Source organism: Drosophila elegans, unplaced genomic scaffold (assembly GCF_018152505.1).
Source record: "Drosophila elegans isolate 14027-0461.03 unplaced genomic scaffold, ASM1815250v1 contig_468, whole genome shotgun sequence".
In the NCBI taxonomy this organism is placed as follows: domain Eukaryota; kingdom Metazoa; phylum Arthropoda; class Insecta; order Diptera; family Drosophilidae; genus Drosophila; species Drosophila elegans.
Window position 1 is genome coordinate 2,861,672 of NW_024545855.1, and position 18,595 is coordinate 2,880,266.

Consider the following 18,595-nt stretch of genomic DNA (forward strand, 5'->3'; position numbering starts at 1 on the left):
TGCTCGCCAAATATTATAATTTATGTGAATAAAGCGATGTGAATCTCTAGCCCCTAGATAAACTCGTCTCTGTAGCCCCATCAAATCCAACGTCTACGTTTACGCTGGCCATGTCTATTAGCAAACAATTTGTATTGTCTAAGAGTTAATCATTCATAGCGTCATCGATTTATTTATAAACAATATTATTAACGCCTTAGCATATTATTTCATTTCATTTATTATGTAAAAATGCGTTTTATGTTAATTTCAATTGTTTACCTTATATCTTTCAGAGGTTTAATGGTGAAAGAACAGAAAAACAAGTTACCTGTGCGTTTTAATAATATACTTTTGGAGTTTTAATTTGCCATTTAAGTTTTTGTCTAAACAGAAAACCAGGAAAAATAGTTTAAGTTATTGAAGGTATAAAAAAAGGTTGGAAAATATTAGGTTTCAAGTTATACTTATATAAAAAGTAATATAAACTTTAATTTAAAAATTCGTTTGGCGTTTAATTTTGCTCCCTACTTGTAAATGTTGGTCAAACAGAAAACAAAGGAGTTTTTTATTTTTATTATTATAGAAAATATAAATGAATATAAATTGTGTATAAAAATAGGTCTTCTTTCCATCACTGCCCACAAAGATTTGCCCAGGGCTACGGCTGATAGGCAAATCAACATCCAAAACAATGCAGTATTTGAAAAAAATATGAAAACTAAAAAGTAAACTCAGAAAAAAGCCCGAAAAAGACTTGAAAAACACTTTGTGCTGATTCTTGGCGAAATCAAAAAGTCATCATTCGGCACGAGAAACCGAATCTGCGGACTTTTATTTGCGATCTTCGATCTGTAAGTGTGAGTGTGCCTAATGAGTATTCAATTGATGCAGAAGACAAGCAACCAGAAGTAACCTTAAATGGCCATTTGAAAGACGTTACAGTTCGATCGATCGGACGCCAGATCCGAAATTCGATTAGGAGAAGAGTACGGAGCGAAAACCTCGAAGAACTGCGGGCACTTCAGAGGAATTGGGTTTGAGTTTGGGTTTGGCTATGGGTTCGGGTGCGGGTGCGGGTGCCGAGGAGAAAAAAAATTAGAAAGAAGTGCGTCCAGGGAATCGGGGTCAATAGGAAATGAAAAGTGAAATTTTATGCCCAAAGCTCTCTGCTGCCTTTTGTTGCGTACTCCGCACAATGTGTGTGCTGTTTTGGCTTTTCGTTTTTTTTTTCTAATTTGGCGTTTTTTTGCCAAAGGAACTTGCAATTTAAATATCATTAAATTCTGGGTTAAGCCTTTGTGCCGGCCACTTGAAAATTGCCACCGTATAATCAGTTTTTGACAGCCGTCGAATGAGCCCCAAGCCAAATTGGCAATGGCCCTTCCAACTCTTCGCCTCAAGTAGAAAAGGCGACACTCTGTCGAGTTCCAAGCACCCAACAGCCAATAGCCAATACCCATTGGCTGTTTAATCAGCCGGGAATTGTCCAAAAATTTGCAAAAGAAGAGAAATTACAGAAAAATTGTCGACCAGCAGTCCATTCTAAATCTAATTTATGTATAAGTTATTCAACAATTTTCGGATTTTTAATGCACTGTTTCTACAATTTTTGTTATTTAATCAAATTTGCATACGCAATGGTAGTTTAATCACCCGGAAATTATCCAAAGATCTGCGTTAGAAGGGAAATCACAGCCAAAATCACAGCCTAACAAAAGACATTCTAAATTCTAAATATTATATATTTATATTTATTTTAAAAAAATGTATGTACAAATTATATTCAATATTATTCATTGTTGTAAGATATGGTGTTTAAACTTTAAGCTTTGAGCCAATTCCTTTTGCATGTATAATGGTTTCGTTTATTTAAAAGCTCATATAATTTATTTACATAAATGTCTTCACGATAATTTGAATCTTCCCATTCTAGCCTTTTAATAACTATTAATTATGCATGTTTGTTTAATTTGTTAATGGAGACAAAATAAATAAATTTACAAGCTACCTAAACGCTTGTCAATGGGCCAGCGATATAATCAATTAGCACGACTTATGCTGCACTTGGCAACATCATCCGATTCCGACTTTGACTCCAGCTTCGACTTCATGGATCCATCTCTGAGTGGTATGGCAAGTACTTGTATTAGCCTCCAGCGTGAATCATCCGCGAAACACTGAGTTCGTGCCAAACGAGACCTTCTGCATATTGAAATGTGGCAAACAAAAGATAAAAACGCCAGAAACGTACTATAAACCACTTGGGCCGCAGAAAACACCGAAAGGTAGTAAAGTAAAGTAAGTTCGTCGCAATTAAAAGGGCGAAAAGCTGAAGCTGAGTGCGTACCTTTGGGCCTGGCTATTAAGATTGAAAAGGGCCAAGATGAAAATAACGAGCCCATAAAAAGCATCATCCCAGCATCCACTTCCACATCCACATCCAAATCCATAACCACAGGTGGCCAGACTGATGACGCGTCAACGGATTGGGTTCCGTTCCTATCAAACAATTGGTATTGGCGCATTGGCGGGTATTCATTTTAATAAATAATCACCGAGAATGGAGAAAAATAAATAATAATTCGAGTTGTTGTTGCGGTTTTTGCATTGGATGCGGGGAGGTTATCAGCCAACACAATACCTTGAGTCATCTGCCCAACGCGCTTAAAAACGTATTATGGAAGACGGAAATGAATCGTATGCCGGGAAAAATTCGTATGGCAACATATTACGTATATTATATAGAAATATACGCAAATAGAAAAAGAGCTATGCATGGCGGTAAGCAGAGGAATAAATTAAATTTTCGTACCAGGCGAAGAATCTTCCAACAGAATCTCCGCTTCTTCGTGTGTTTAAATTTAAACCCTGAGCTAAGCCGCTCCGGCATTTCAGCCATTTCTGCCCAAATAGATAGATCTAAAGATACAAAGATACAAAAGCAGAGGGCTGCGAAAGGTGTTATCAGCCTGTTTACTTTCCAGCTGGAGAAGAAGCTCTCAGTCTTGTCTCAAATAACTACTAACCGAAAACAAAAGCAAACGACCACAAACACAACGCGTACCGAATGGGTAAGGTAAATAAATTTGGCAAACAAAAAGCCAAACATTTTTACTGGGCACAACCGAAAAAGATGATAAATGATTGCGCGTGTGCAATTCCCTGACAAATAGTTTCGGCTTTGGCTTCGACTCTGGCGATGTTTTAATAAAGCTTAACTAATTAAACAACCACTCAAAACAACACTCGAAACGTGCGTGTCTTGGTGTAATATAATAGATTTATTAAATTTGTAGTTTGTGTTATACAAAACACCTTAAGCATTGCATTAAATATGAAGCCACAGCAGGCGTAGGTTTTTGAACCCTGCACTGAAGGACGGTAATCAAACTTGGATGAGTTTTTGAGTCTCTAATACTCAAAAGTGCTTGGTCAGATTGCTCAGGCACGGCGAGTTGTTGGTGAACAGATCGGATAGGTTGAATATATTCAGGTAGGTGGACAGGAAGGTGGCCAGCAGGCCAAAGATGAGCACTGCCATGGTGCAGGAAACATCGCATTCCAAGCGCTGAAGGACTCTCACCAATCTCAGCCAGCAGCCGCGAGGGGAAATTGGTGGCGAGGTCGCCAGCAGTGGTTCCATCTCCAGGTCAACGGGGTCATAATTCAAATCCAGCGGCAAACTACCGTAACTGGCCTCCGCCGCAATCCTCTGATGCACTCGCTCCATCCGCCGTATGCGACGGTACAACAGAGGTGGCAGGATAAAAACCAGCGGTCCGGTTATGGTACCACCCACCACATCCATCAGAGCATCGAAACTGGGCACAAACTCCGCCACAAGGACCTCCAAGGCCAGCACAAAGGACCGGATCAGCATGCGCTTAAATGAGAGCGCTGAAAAGGAGGAAAATAAAACTCTCTTGAGGATCGGAAAATGACTTACTTAAAACCTAACGTTGACTTAGATTAATGTGGCCAAAACATTATGACGGAACTCATCAAGAGACTGTTTCATCGGAAAGAAACTCATAATTAATAGTTCATATATCATTAACCAAACTTGCCGAAATTTATAAGTTGTCATAATTATTAATTTATATTTAGTCGATCATGAGTACATAAGATTTTATTTGCCAACATAATGTTAGCAAATAAAGATTATGTAAAAACCCTATTTTTAAACCATCTTAACTAAAATATCTAATCAGCTTTTATATATGATTAAATATTTATTTATTGGTTTTATAGTTTGACTAAAATGATAATTAAGGCTGATAAAAAAAATGGAATTAAAAAGGTAACTGGAAATTAAATTGAAAACGATAAATATTAAAGTAAAAATAAGATCTTAAAATAAAAAACTATAAACATTGAATTCAATTATTTAATATATAAATAAATTAAAACCAATGTATTTAAGTTTAATATGGTTATAATTGTAATAAAATGTTCAGATAAATCCAATAATATTTAAAGAAAGTAAAAACATTATTGGCATGTTAGCCAAATATGAACTTACACTCCGGCAGCTTGAAGAAGTTCTCGATCTGGAGGAACATGGCCGAGCTGGCCACCGTGACTGAAAAGCAGAGCTGCAGGGCCATCAGGATCAGCATCACATAGAAGGGCACGCTGGTGGGCAACGATTGCAGCAGGTTGTCCGCTATCATCGAACCGAACTTGTAGGCGGCGATTATGGAGCCAAAGATGGCCACGCTGCAGGTTACTTTAATATAAGTATCTAAATTATTTTCCACTCAAAATCTGATTAAATCAACAATACTCACTGGCGATTCCGATGAGGGCAGCCCACGACACCTGCGATTTGTGCTTCATGTCGATCTGAAGCGTCAGCAGGACGGGATGGATGTCGAACTGGAAGGCCAGTATGCTGTAGCTGTTGAGAACGGTGAGGAAGCCAGGCAGTTCTGTGGATAACAGGCATTATAGTTCCTGAACGATGGCACAGATCTACGGTACCCACCCAAGGAAATGCCATCGAAGGGGGCTCCAATCGCTGGCGCTGCAAAGAGGCAGAACCACAGCAGCGCCACAATAACGATCATCACACAAACTGCTATGATGGCCAGACCGCTATGATAATCAAAATGAATTAAAGTTTCCAAAATGAAGTTAAGTTAAGGACATTATTCAATTTTGTAGGCACATGATATTTGCATGCTCCTGAGCATAAAGTCGCATACTAACTCATGTTTTATCACCTGTAAGTTCCGAAGTTTGGCGTCAATCGGTATTTATATGTGTAGCCTATATAGTTACCTAAATGTTCTATGCTGAAACACACTTTCAATAAACCACTGTATTATAAAAAAAACTACCAAAGTAAATATCTCTAATGTTAAACGTTCGGTTTAAATGATATTTATATGTTTATTTAATTGGATTGCTTGTAGCATTAATATCACATTTGTTGACTGAAAATGCTCCTTTTTAATCATATTACTTTTCCTACATATTTTCCCGCAAATTTTATATTATTATTGTGAAGTGAACCGCTTAGAGGGAAACCTTGTCTTACCGCATGTGCTTCGGGCTTCCCAGCCACATGAGCGGACAAATGACCAGCCCGACGATGATGGCCCAGTAGCAGTAGGAGAAGTTGTAGTGGCCAGCGCTCATGCGCAGCACGACGCCCTCCAGATTTTCGGCGGCCATGACCACACTGGGCACCGCCATGGCGAAGATGCTGAGGTCGAGGAGCACCGAGACCAGCAGACTCATGTACGGACCGTAGGCCAGCTCCGCCAGTGCGGCATACGGATAGTTGCGCTTCTGCTGAATGGACGGATCAAGCAGCTCGGCCATGGTCCAGCACTGGGAGAGCAGGAAGGAGGTGTAGATCTGCAGGAAGATGATGGACAGCACCAGCAGCACGCCGAAGTAGCCCAGCTTCACCAGCAAAGCGGGCAGTGTGACAAACGGGAAGATTCCAAACAGATCCACGACATACAGGATGGCGATGAAGAGCGTCAGGTTCTCCGGCTCGTCCTCGTAGGCCCGGAAATGGGGCAGGGCACTGAAGCGGGATCTCCGCAGGAAGGGCAGCTGGTCGTGCTGATGCGAGGGCGTCAGCTGGACAGGCGGACGCCGCTTGGGCAGTGCAAAGGAGGGGGCACGCGAGGGGCGTGGCGCGGGCTTGGCATTCTGGCGACGGAAGAAGAACATTGGCGATGTGATCTCGGACAAGGGAAGCAAGCAACTGCAACTGTCCCTCTAAGCCAAAACTAATGGTGGCGCTCTTGAGTGGCAAACCTTCCACCATCAACAAGTTCTGACATCGGAAACCTCACAGGGAAGCCCTGCAACTTCTGCAATGTCAATGCACCACTTTGCCTGAAGTTCAATGCCTCCAATCCCTCCGCTTCTCCGTGGAGCGACCCACAAAGTCAGGGGCAGCTCAGCTCAACTCGGTAACGAACGTCTTTATTTAACACGCACATATAGTATCAACAAATAGCTTCCAGCGCTCTTGCATCAATCCGTCTGAGATTCGTCCTCTCTAAGGTTCCTAAAGTTGCACTTGGGAAATCTTCTGCTTCTTTGCTTGGCTCTGAAATTAGAATAAACTATTAGTATGATCTAGGCAGCAATCATAGCTATAAGACATTATTATTATTATTTAAAGCTAGCAGTGCGTTTCTGGATCTATGGAATAGGTCCTTAAGTTTTATATTGCTTGGTTTGTTAACTTAAAAACTAGATTAAGAAATCCTATTTCCATTTAATTTAGATGCTGTAACCTTATTAATTCCAATATACTCATTAATATCTTGAAAATCTATTTTTCCAGTAAGCAGTTAAGTAAAAAGCAATATCCAGCATTTAAAAAACACTTTGAATATAATTTAATTTGATTCACTAAACCATTAATTAAACCATATTTCCACAAAGACATTCCATATTTCTTGAAAATTTATATTTTCAAAACATTTAATATATACATATATATATATTTTAAAAAAGATAAAAGATGATATACGTTTTATCCAGCTCTCTAAAATATTTATTTTCATTTTAAGCCATATTTCAAATCAATGTTACTCATACAATTCTTGACAATTTAACTTTTTAGAAAGCATTATATTTTTGAAAGAAATAAAAAGGGCTCACTACACAGCAATACCCACCTCATCTTTCTCGTCCGCCTGTGTGGTGATGACCTGCACCGCCTGTCCCGGACCGGATCGCAGCAGCTTGGAGCCTCTCACGGTGCCTTCTCCGCAGCAGAAGACGCGCGACGTGGCCGTGTGCTGCAAATGCGGACTGGGAGTGTCCGACTCGTCCATATCCTGCTCCAGCTGGTCTCCTATGATGGGGTAACTGCTCGCGTTCTTGTTGTTGTCCGTAAAGGCGTGGTTAAAGAGCAAATGGGTGGGACGCACTGCATCCGTTATATACTTACTAAAATCCACGTGGTTAGGAGGGCATGGTCAGTACAATAGCAACAAAGTTAAGGTTACTGTTTAATAGGATTACATTTTGGCAACAATTGAAAGTGGGTAAATGATACGCACACTGACCACCAGAATATCGATAACTAGTCTAAGCAAGGGTATTTACAAGGGCAAAGATAGGCATGCATTAAAGGAATCATCGCAAAATAGGAACTTGAACTCTGATCTGCTATGGCTGACTCACGCTCCATGAAGAGACGCCACTCAAAAAGCGGTTGGATTTGGTCGTGGGGCAAGTGGTGCAAATAGAGGTGGTGCTGGTGGTGGCTTGGGCTGCGAGTGGGCGACGAGGGCTTCTCTTTCGGGTGCAAAACGCGTCAGGAGTCGCATTCGGGCGGAGCCGGTGCATCCTGCCTGCAGTTTGAGACACAAAGGTTAAACAATACAAAAAGCTGCTGATGGTGCACATCAAGTATTATCTCTGATAGGTGAAATGTACCAAGGTGGCGTCTTATTCAGTGTACGTATCGATTTGAAGGTGGTGGAATGTAAATGGGCATGCGGGAAGGTAACAAGGAATGTAATAGGAAATCCACCTACGATTTAACGTTAAACAAGCGCTTGCGCTTGATGTACTCCAGCACCAAATCGTCAATAAGATATTTAACCGACTGACCGCGTCCCAAGAGTCGCCGGATTAAAGTGGAGCTCACTTCATTGGGCACCCAGTTGGTAATAAGCGTAATGTTGTTCTGTAATATACAAAAGAACATTAAACAGGAATCATTTAGTAGGGAGTTTCACTCTTACCTGATATTTGGTCAGTATGTCGGAGTCAAAGATGAATTTTCCAGGGTTTGAGCCAGCGCGAGTGATGACCACCAGGCCGTGATTGGCCACAATGTCCTCAATCTGCGGGAAAGCATATTAAAACAAGATCCTATAAAAGAAACCAAGACTTACATCAGCTTCCGCCCACAGGCCTGGCACAGCGAAGGACTCCAGCAGATCGGCGCCGCACAGGAGCTTCAGGTGCACCGGATCCCGGCTGCCGTGTAGCCCCCGTGGCAGCCATCCGGCCAGGTGAGTGTCTGCCTCGTCATTGCCGCCTGCTCCGCCAGAATTGATGTGGTTGTTGATGTAGTTCTGGTGGTGCTGCAGCACCGCCTGCGTGCGCATCCACTTGGTCTGATGCACCTCCCAATCAGACAGCCGGATCCAGTTGGAGCTCTGCGTGGCCAGCTTCACCATGGCGCATCGGTCCAAGGCGGAGGCCAGGTCCTTCTTGCCGTACGAATCGTGTGTGGGCGAGATAATGCCACCTACCACTCTGTGGGTGCCCTGCATCTCGAAGTGATCCTTGGCTATCTCTGTGGGCACAAACATGCGGCGTCGTAATTGTATCGATTATATACCGGGGAATTTCACCATCCAGTTTCAGTTGACTCACCAAACATTCGCAGATGCATGGGCGTGGGCGGACTAAAGCATCCGCAGGCTATGAAGGCTATCCGCGGCAGCAGGCTCTTGGTTTCCTCTATAAAAGCCGACATCTTCTTGGATTTTGGACGAGTTTTCGAGATTCGAATCCACAGCCTTAAGCATTCGCTTGTTATGTTGTTGTTTGGCCAGCTGATTTTTGCAAACATCTGTTCGAGGAATTGAGCTTTTTCAACACTACACAGCTGTGAGGGTTGTCGACACTGACGTCCATTCGATTACAGCATCTATCGATTACCAGACGTAATTTTTTTAAAATTAAAAGTTTGGAACATAAAACGATTATTTAATCAATTATATACTTCTTAAATCAATATTTCTTTCATTAAAATGTTAAAATAACATTTAAAAGCTTAACAAAAAGTAAAAGTCTTTGATTAGTTGTGGCATTAAAAGCTGGACTGATATGTTCATGAATTGATAAATATTTGATTATTTAATTAATAATTTAGTTCTTAAAGGCCTTATATCTTATGTTAAAGTTTTAAAATAATATTTAAAAGAATAACAATGTTCATAGGTTAAATTGATTAAAAGCTCAACATATTTCTCAACACTAAATAACTTAAAACATCTAACAATTTTATTTTTATCACCGTTTAATAAGATTATCATTAATACTTCTGAAATATATAAGTCTAAAATTTTAGGTCTTAAATAATGTGTACAAAATGTAAATTTTGGTTTAAAAATGTATTAAAATTATATATTATTTCCAAGTCCAAATTTTTTAAATGTTAAACTACCCACCTTCCAATAATATCTGAGGACGAGAATTTTTTTAATTACCACTGGATACCTTGTCATCGATAGTTGCGCAGCCCTGTCAGAACGATTGCCTGGCGATACTAGTGTAATCGATTAGAAATGGCGTCCTCACTGTCTTTCTTTTAAGAAAATTTCGTGTAGTCTATTTACCATTTAGCAGCGTTGTGTGTGTCTGTCAATTGTAAGGACACGCTGTTTTTTTAGAGAGAACCGCCTGGCGAGAGACCAGCGAAAACGTAATTACGGTGGATCGAAGGACGAGGGCGCGGAGCCGAGTGCAAAAACAACGGCCAGCAGGCAGCGACAAGAAAATGCATTTGTAGCCCTAACCCACAACTCGCACACACACACAATTTCCGTCTCTCTCGCGGCGGCGACGGAAATAAAGCCAAAAGCAGGAAAGAATTGGAAAGGACATCGCTGCGGCAGCATCACCATCGTCTTCTCCAGGTGGATCACGAGGGGGAGGAGCAGGCGGAGGAGGAGGAGGAGTGGCGGCGACGGCGACGGCAACGGCAACAACAAATGGCGCTGGTGACGGTGCAGCGCTCTCCCAGTGTAACTGGCTCCTGCTCGAATTCGGTGAGAGTCTCCCCCGCTCTCACTCTCGCGTGTCTGCTTTGTTTTGGTCACCCCAGCTCTCTCCAAAAAGAGAGCGGGCCAATTAAGGAAAGGCTCTCCTTCGTGCGTGTTCTGATTTTGGCCATGATCCTTTGTGTGCTCTCCTTATCGTAATGACCAATAGCCAATGTTTATCCGCGAGCTTGTTGCTTACGTTTTCGTGGTTTTCGTTTTCGCGTGTGGGCGGGCGGCATCGTTCGTCATCGGCGCTGCTTTTGGTGTAACCCAAGCAAATCCGCAGACGTCGCGACGTCTATATTTTTCAACAGATTTTTGCATTGCCTTATTTGTCGTTTTTGTCGCTTTCCGCTTGTTTTTGTTTTCTTCGCCGCCCCACCGCCCAAAAATAGTTCGCGAGACCTTGACGTCCGCCTGCACAGAGAGAAAAATGTACACGATATGAAGATCGTAAGGCAACAAAAATATTAAGGTGGCAAATATATAGCTAAAAACAAACAGTGGGATCTGAACCCAAAAGCTTTTTGTAAAAACAAGAAGTTAAGAACTCTAAAAAAATGTGTTTAATATTTAAATCAAATTTTGGGATCTGAATAGAAAAGCTTTTTATTAATGTAACTGTATATTATTCGACCATTCTGAGTAATCAAATTAGTTAAATTCATATATAAATTCCTATATATTAGCCCAATGAGTTTTGTTAAGATACTGCTTTTATTTCTGCCAGTGTGTGATGCCCTTGGAATTTTAATTCAGGCAATAATCAGACATTAATCGAGCAAATATCTGCCCCTTTGTAAAGTCATTCAGCATGCGAGCTTGTTTTTGGCCCCATGATAATCTGTTAAATATGCCTCGCTGGGTGAGGTGCATCAGAATTATCTCCATATGGACATCTATTAAACCTTACTCTCTTTTCTACGCAACAGGATGGCGAAGCCGAGGACGACGACGGCAATAGCAAGGCAAATCGCAGCGAGTGCTTCCTCGCCTGCAAGGGCACCGCCCTGGTCCTGGACCTCAAGGACATCCCGCCCCAGACGCAGAGCGAGCGCCGCCTGAGCACCGACTCCACCCGCTCCAGCAACAGCACGCAGAGCACCAACTCGGATATCCAGCTCCACCTTCAGTCCATGTTCTTCCTCCTGCAGCGCGAGGACACGCTGAAGATGGTAAGTATCAATGAGATTTGAGAGTGCTTAGCTTTCTTAACATCTTTTTACCCCATAAAATAGGCTGTCAAGTTGGAGTCGCAGCGGTCCAACCGCACGCGCTACCTGGTGATCGCCTCCCGCAGCTGCTGTCGGAACGCCACCAGCGAACGTCGGCGCCACCGCATCATGCGGCACAACTCGGCCAAAGTGGCTGGCTCAGCGGGCACCACTTTGTCGTCCTCCTCCTCCGCGGCGGTCACCACCCAACGCCAGTTGTCCGTCGAGCAGACCGCCACGGAGACCAGCAGCAAATGTGATAGATCAGCGGACAAGGAGAACACGACGACGGCGGCCGGCGACAACAAGAATACCTCGGGAATGGAGGAGTCCTGCCTGCTGGGCATCGACTGCAATGAGCGGACCACCATTGGGCTGGTGGTGCCCATCCTGGCGGACACCACAATTCACCTGGATGGCGATGGGTAAGACCAGACTTTTGTTTAGGATAAGAAACCGCAAATTGTCAAGAGAACAGGGTAATCTTTTGGGTAAACAGATCTAAAACAAATTATAATTTTGTTCTAAAGATGTAAAAATTCTAAAGAATCTATTTTCGAAAGGTGAATAAGTAGTGCATATTTTCACATTTGTCTGAAATTTAATAATGATAATCTAGCAATACGAGATTGAACTGGTAAACACTTTGAATATATGTTGTTAGGTAGATCAGCAAATAAAATCAATCATATATTGAAAATAGGTATTAATTGATCCTCTTTGACTGATTATTATATATCTTTACAGTGGGTTTAGCGTCAAAGTTTTCGAAAAGACGCACATCTTCAAGCCGGTCTCAGTTCAGGCCATGTGGTAGGTGTTGTTAGCCAGTTTCAGCTCTCTCGAGTCACAATTTAAACCCCTTTTCTTTATCCACAGGTCCGCGCTGCAGACGTTGCACAAAGTGTCGAAGAAGGCTCGTGAGAACAACTTCTACGCCAGCGGTCCCTCCCACGACTGGCTATCTAGCTATGAGAAGCGCATTGAGTCGGACCAATCCTGTCTGAACGAGTGGAACGCCATGGACGCGCTCGAGAGTCGCCGACCCCCTTCGCCTGATGCCATACGAAACAAGTAAGCGTTCGATCAAAATAAATGTATTAATGTTTAATGCCTTCTATTGTCTATTGGCAGACCCCCCGAAAAGGAGGAAACCGAAAGTGTCATTAAGATGAAGCTAAAGGCCATCATGATGTCGGTGGACCTGGACGAGGTCACCTCCAAGTATATACGCGGACGTCTCGAGGAGATACTGGACATGGATTTGGGCGAGTACAAGTCGTTCATCGACGCCGAAATGCTCGTTATTCTGGGCCAAATGGATGCACCCACCAAGATATTCGAGCACGTCTATTTGGGCTCCGAGTGGAACGCCAGTAACCTGGAGGAGCTGCAGAAAAATGGGTATGCTTTATATATAGTTTCTGATGGTTGCGAAGAAGTGTCTTGGTTTGATTTATATCAAACCGTTTATGACTTAGAAATATATCTAAAGCAACTTTAACTAACTATTTTTAAATCACTCAAACTAAAAACATTTAAATTTAGACATTGAATATTTGAACTGTTTTATAATTCTAAGTTGTATTGATGTCTTACGACTTCTCTTTCACTAACTTCACTCTGTCTTGTTTAACGTTAACCTTTTTCAAAGTTCCAGAACTGACTCTTTCCTTTAATGATTTCAGTGTTCGCCACATCCTAAACGTGACGCGGGAGATCGACAACTTCTTTCCGGGCATCTTCGAGTATTTCAACGTGCGCGTGTACGACGACGAGAAGACGAATCTGCTCAAGTATTGGGACGACACGTTCCGCTACATTTCGCGGGCGAAGGCCGAGGGCTCCAAGGTTCTGGTGCACTGCAAAATGGGCGTAAGCCGATCCGCATCAGTGGTTATCGCGTACGCGATGAAGGCCTACAAGTGGGAGTTTCAGCAGGCGCTGGAGCACGTGAAAAAGCGACGCAGTTGCATCAAGCCCAACAAGAACTTCCTTAACCAGCTGGAGACATACAGCGGCATGCTGGACGCCATGAAAAACAAGGAGAAGCTGCAGCGCAGCAAGAGCGAGACAAACTTGAAAAGCACAAAGGACGCGCGTCTGCTGCCCGGCAGCGAGCCCACTCCACTGATCCAGGCGCTAAACCAGGCCAAATCCAAGTCCACCGGCGAAGCGGTCGTTACGCCCGACGGCGAGGATGAGGGGCAGGATGGTTCGCGCCTGCATCGGCGCTCCATTGCCCAGAAGTCTCAGCGCCGCTTGGTCCGGCGCTCCAGCAGCACCTCGCCCAAAACCCAGACAGCGGTGGTCACCAAGCAGCAGAGCCAGTCCATGGAGAACCTGACGCCGGAGCGCAGCGTGGCCGAGGAGCCCAAGAACATGCGCTTTCCGGGCAGCAATGGGGAGAACTACAGCGTCACCCAGAACCAGGTGCTGCACATCCAAAAGCACACGCCTCTGTCAGTGCGGACGCGGATTCACGATCTCGAGGCGCACCGGGCGGACCAGCTGCCACAACAACACCAGCCTGTCTGGACCTCGCTGACCAAGCTGGTCACGCAGACATCTCATTTAATAGGCAGTGGAGGTGGAAGTAGCAGCGGCAGTGGAAACAATCAGCCGCGACGGGATTCCAGCTCCTCGGATGTGTTCTCCTCGCAGGTGGACAGTGTATTTGCCAAGGAGGAGGGCGAGAAGCGTCAGCGGCGCAAGACGCACTCCTGGACGGAGTCGTTTGGTCCCAGTGGCGGCATAATCCTGGATCCCAAGCCCCAGCAATCAAGCGCCATCCTGCTGCGACCTCGAGTCACTCGGCCACGGGAGCTTCCCTCGCGGCACGCCAGTTGGGGATCGGGCGACAACCGGAGCAGTCTGCCCCAGAGGACCGGATTAAGTTCGTACTACGACAGCAACCGCAACAACACGGCCATTTTCGAGGGCGTCATACAAGACTTGAAGCGGGGCGGCAATTACAATGTGATTGATGGAGAACCTCCCGCTCTACCGGAACCATCAGTTGGAGTTGGCGAGGGCACCGTGAAGCGCACCAAGCAGAAGCTAGAGGAGAGCACGGCGGCTCTGAAGAAGCGCTGCCAGGAGGACAGCCAGGAGCTGCTACTCGAGGCGGTGGATGCTGCTGGTCAGAAGCGGTGTCCGAGTCTCTACCGGAGCGCCTCGTCGGCGCACAGTCCGCGGCAGAGGCAACCGCTGCGCTGCAATAGCGAGGAGCTGATGCACACCAGCGACATCGAGAACAAGAACACCACACTAGCCACTGGCGATCAGGATGCGGCGGTGGTGCTGCGTGTCCAGGGTCAAGCGCTGGCCGACGATCAGCAGCGCATCTCGGGCAATGTGCAAATACTCAAGCAGAATTTCGAAGCCAAAGCAGGTGTGGTGGGAGTGGGAGCGGGTACAGGAGGAGGAGGCGGTGGATCCAGCAGCAGTTCAGCAATTGTGGCAGCCGGAAGTGCGGCAGTGGCGGCAGCAAGCTCAGCTAATCCCAGCAAGAAGACGACCAGCCACCAATCACTGCCATCGTCGCCGGTGGCGCAGCATGCCAACCATGTGTCCACCGCCTCGAACTCCAACTCCTCCGCCTCCAACTCGTCCGATTCCAGCGTAAGCGAAAATTGTGATCGTAATGTAAAAGGTCTAGTGCATAAATATCAAACCACTACTTCCTGCAGTAGCCAGGCGGCCGCCCCGCCCACAGTCGCCTGCGCCCCACTGCCAACCGCCAGCAACATGAGCCACGCCTGCAGTACCACCACCATCACCACCAGCAGTACTAGCTTCAAGCAACGCCCGCGCTCCTACTACGACAGATCGTTGTCGAACCGTTCGACGCATGACTACAGCGACAGTCGTCCGCCGCCTGCGCCCGCCCGTCACAGTCACAGTCACAGCAGCAACATGCAACACCACCATCAGCAGCACCAGCAACAGCAGGAGCAGCAGCAGCAGGTGCAAATCCGGAGGCTGCCGCAGCATGGAAAGACGCATCCGCTGAGCAGGCTAAGTGCACCCAAGACAGGCTTCAACACCGCCGCCTACAACACCATGTAAAGGCCACACGCTCTGCTTAACCTGCAACATTCACATGCCACTTGCATCTTGCAATCCATACCATACCCCCGTAGCCACTAAGGATCATCCTCACAATCTCTCGCCCGCTTTACGTATTTATATATTCGCCAGCTTATGCCCATTTTGTGTTATTTGTCCAACAATCAAACACCTACACCCACCACACACATCCCCTCATGCCTTGTGTTTGTTGTCTTGTTTTGTGAGGCGTCCATAAAAGCTTGTAAAGATCTTGTGTCTGCAACGTGTGAATGGAACTATTTGAGATGACAAGAGAGGGCAAACAAAACAACCTATGGAAATGAAACTGTATTTGTACTTTTTAATTACTTGTAACTGTATACATATTTATTTTATATTATGCAAGAACTGCCTACGAATAAACGATTTATTGTATATACGTCATTGTCTCTGGTGATTGTCTCTGTTTCTGTGCCGTCCTTGTGTTCGCCCCGAGAAAAACTGCCCTTCATTTTTACCAGATTTGTATTTGCAGCCTTATTCACATGATCCGCTCCTTCCGCTACTCTTGGGCGGAGTACAAGAAGTGAAGTACACATGGAGCTCACCCCGGTTGAAGGCGCAGCTCAAAAGCCCCCACCTTGAACACTTGTATTTTTTGCTATTTATCAGACCGTATATTTATAAATAAAAATGTGTATTCCAATTTACAGTGCAATCTCTTTTTACTGTGGAAATCAGCCATTTTAAATAAAACTTTCAACATTTTAAGCAGCAAGTAAATAAAGTTCATAAATTGTATTAAATACTATGTCAATTTAAACATGGGTAATAAAAACAATAACTAGCGTCTTATGGGTCTGGAAAGATTTCCAGAGAGATCAATTCATAATATCATAACAATTGTGATCAATTAGTTCATTTTACAGACTAAACTTTCAACGTTTAAAGTAATAAGTAATTCATTAGTGTCTCTATTCGGTACAACTTAATCTTTATTTTCTGAAAGGCAGAATTTTCATTATGACAAGTACAAAAAAAGATCATGAGATGTGCAAGTGTGATTTAAGATTTGTGAGTTCGCAAGTGTCGTTCAAGCGATGATTTAACTTTGAAATACTTTAAACAGTGACTACAGTCGTATCGTTTTTCCCTGTGTATCCGCAAATGTCTCTTAAGAATTGAATTGGTGTTATAAGACTTTGAACAGTGTGTACACTTAAAAGGTCGATCTCCTGTGTGAGTACGCAAATGATCTTCAAGTCCTAAACTCAAAATAAAAGTCTTTGGGCACTCGGTACACTTGAAAGGTCGATCTCCTGTGTGAGTTTTCAAGTGAACGTTAAGAACGTTCTTCGCCTTAAATGCCATGGAGCAGTGGGAACACTTGAATGGTCGTTCTTCTGAGTGAATCTGCAAGTGACGATGCAGATTTGATTTCTGGATAAAAGACTTCGGGCAGAGGGTACACTTGAATGGTCGTTCTCCAGTGTGGGTTCGCAAATGAAACTGAAGAGTTGCATTTGAAATATAGGTCTTTGGGCAGAAGGTACACATAAATGGTCGTACTCCAGAGTGCAGCTTCATATGTGTTCGAAGAACTGACCTAAGTTTGAAAGTCCTGGAGCATTGAGAACACTTGAATGGTCGCTCCGCACTATGGACAAGCAAGTGTTCGCGAAGAACTTTCGCCGCTTTAAAAGTCTTTAAACAGTGGGAACACTTATAGGGTCTTTCTCCTGTGTGGGATCGCAAGTGTATCTCTAAAAGTACATTTCTTGTAAAAGTCTTTGGGCATTGGGTACACTTGAACCTTCGTTCTCCCTTATGAATTACTTTATGTTCGTTAAATTCTCGATGCAGTACGAATGTCTTTGGGCAGTGGGAACACTTAAACGGTTGTTTCCTTGTGTGGATCCGCAAGTGCTTTTCTAGATGTTGTTTCTGTGTGAAAGCCGATGAACAGTAGGTGCACTTAAAAGGCCTTTCTCCAGTGTGCATTCGCAAGTGTTTTTTTCGACTTTGTTCCAGTGCAAATGACTTTGGACAGTGGGCACACTTAAACGGTCGTTCTCCTGTGTGAGTTCTTAAGTGTTGCAGCAGACTTGAATTTTGAATATAAGATTTCGAGCAGTAGGAGCATTTGAACGACCGCTTTCCTGTGGTAATTCGTAAGTGTTTCAGAAGAGCTCCATTTTCGACAAAGGTCTTTGGGCAGTGGGAACACTTGAACGGCCGTTCCCCATGGTATTTCAAGTGTTTCTGAAGATATGAAATTCGGTGGAAAGTTTTTGAGCAGAGGGAACATTTTAACGGTCCTTCATCTAAATGCGTTCTTAAATGTAATTGAAGTTTTGATTTCGATACAAAAGTCTTTGGACACTGAGAGCATTTATGATCGCTGCTTTTATCGTCACTATCATCATAACTAGGCTCATAATTTTCATCATCGTCATTATCATCATAATCTTCTAATTGTAAATCATTTTCAACGTGATTCTCATCGTTCGGTACAACGTTTTCTATCTCACCGATCTTCAGTTCTGACTCCTTTAACTGACAGAAGAACTGATAGCTTCTTTCATAAGTTTGCTTTATTTCGAAAGCATTCTTCGCATTCTGCAGACAGGAAGGACAGACGGCGTTTGGGTATTGATCCCCTTTTTCAACCGTAAAGCCGGTGCATTCGGAAATCATTTTCGCAATGGAAACAGCTGGTTCTTGCGTCCCTTCAAAAATATCGACCATTTTTTCGGAAGTCCCCAGGCAAGCACGGCATATTGAGGGCACCATCGCTCTGAAAAGTTGAACAATAATGTAGTTAATACAAAGTTTATTAAAAATTAAATTTCTCACGATTGTTTACGTGTGTAATGTAATTTCCAGTTAAAAGACTCTAGACTGTGGATATCGCCATGCAAATTTTAGTCTTTTGTGTGATGATCTTCAATCCAGTCGAAACTCCAATATGGAATGGCAACTTTTAAATATATATATATATATATTCAGATTTAAGTCTCAATATACTGAGATCGTTTAACCATCTAAGCTTAAATCCTCGTTGCTAAAGAGATGGGTAAAATC

The 18,595-nt window shown here is 43.8% G+C and overlaps 4 protein-coding genes across 12 annotated transcripts; 1 reads left to right on the top strand and 3 right to left on the bottom strand.

Annotated features, from left to right (window-relative positions):
- Positions 1 to 3,343: 3,343 nt before the first annotated feature.
- LOC108144080 lies at positions 3,344 to 6,308 on the bottom strand. Its single transcript, XM_017268730.2, has 5 exons — positions 5,525 to 6,308; positions 4,970 to 5,079; positions 4,773 to 4,913; positions 4,505 to 4,711; positions 3,344 to 3,879 (listed from the first exon to the last, which is right to left on the bottom strand). Exons 1-5 carry the CDS (start codon positions 6,169 to 6,171, stop codon positions 3,401 to 3,403), a joined length of 1,584 nt encoding a protein of 527 aa, XP_017124219.1. The 5' UTR covers positions 6,172 to 6,308; the 3' UTR covers positions 3,344 to 3,400.
- Positions 6,309 to 6,413: 105 nt separating this feature from the next.
- On the bottom strand, positions 6,414 to 9,096 carry LOC108144081 (nicotinamide/nicotinic acid mononucleotide adenylyltransferase 3). Of its 4 annotated transcripts, none has more exons than XM_017268731.2 (6): positions 8,851 to 9,096; positions 8,364 to 8,770; positions 8,211 to 8,312; positions 8,001 to 8,152; positions 7,134 to 7,407; positions 6,414 to 6,556 (listed from the first exon to the last, which is right to left on the bottom strand). In XM_017268731.2, the coding sequence occupies exons 1-6, from the start codon at positions 9,047 to 9,049 to the stop codon at positions 6,515 to 6,517; spliced, it is 1,176 nt and encodes a 391-aa protein (XP_017124220.1). In that variant the 5' UTR covers positions 9,050 to 9,096; the 3' UTR covers positions 6,414 to 6,514. The 4 variants fall into 4 exon arrangements, 3 of the variants coding, with proteins under 3 accessions (XP_017124220.1, XP_041564925.1, XP_017124221.1); XR_001774346.2 differs by lacking the exon at positions 6,414 to 6,556 and adding an exon at positions 7,645 to 7,814 and having other exon boundaries at positions 7,301 to 7,407; positions 8,851 to 9,089; XM_041708991.1 differs by lacking the exon at positions 6,414 to 6,556 and having other exon boundaries at positions 7,211 to 7,337; positions 8,851 to 9,087.
- A 663-nt stretch (positions 9,097 to 9,759) lies between these two features.
- On the top strand, positions 9,760 to 16,221 carry LOC108143855 (protein phosphatase Slingshot). Of its 5 annotated transcripts, none has more exons than XM_041708989.1 (8): positions 9,760 to 10,250; positions 11,177 to 11,419; positions 11,483 to 11,883; positions 12,206 to 12,271; positions 12,338 to 12,532; positions 12,593 to 12,862; positions 13,147 to 15,525; positions 16,033 to 16,221. In XM_041708989.1, the coding sequence occupies exons 1-8, from the start codon at positions 10,194 to 10,196 to the stop codon at positions 16,058 to 16,060; spliced, it is 3,639 nt and encodes a 1,212-aa protein (XP_041564923.1). In that variant the 5' UTR covers positions 9,760 to 10,193; the 3' UTR covers positions 16,061 to 16,221. The 5 variants fall into 5 exon arrangements, with proteins under 5 accessions (XP_041564923.1, XP_017123906.2, XP_017123907.1 ...); XM_017268417.2 differs by having other exon boundaries at positions 16,047 to 16,221; XM_017268418.2 differs by lacking the exon at positions 16,033 to 16,221 and having other exon boundaries at positions 13,147 to 15,082; positions 15,151 to 15,261.
- A 267-nt stretch (positions 16,222 to 16,488) lies between these two features.
- LOC108143859 (gastrula zinc finger protein XlCGF26.1) lies at positions 16,489 to 18,595 on the bottom strand. Of its 2 annotated transcripts, none has more exons than XM_017268422.2 (2): positions 18,378 to 18,595; positions 16,489 to 18,308 (listed from the first exon to the last, which is right to left on the bottom strand). In XM_017268422.2, exon 2 carries the CDS (start codon positions 18,302 to 18,304, stop codon positions 16,577 to 16,579), a length of 1,728 nt encoding a protein of 575 aa, XP_017123911.1. In that variant the 5' UTR covers positions 18,305 to 18,308; positions 18,378 to 18,595; the 3' UTR covers positions 16,489 to 16,576. The 2 variants fall into 2 exon arrangements, with proteins under 2 accessions (XP_017123911.1, XP_017123910.1); XM_017268421.2 differs by having other exon boundaries at positions 18,368 to 18,595.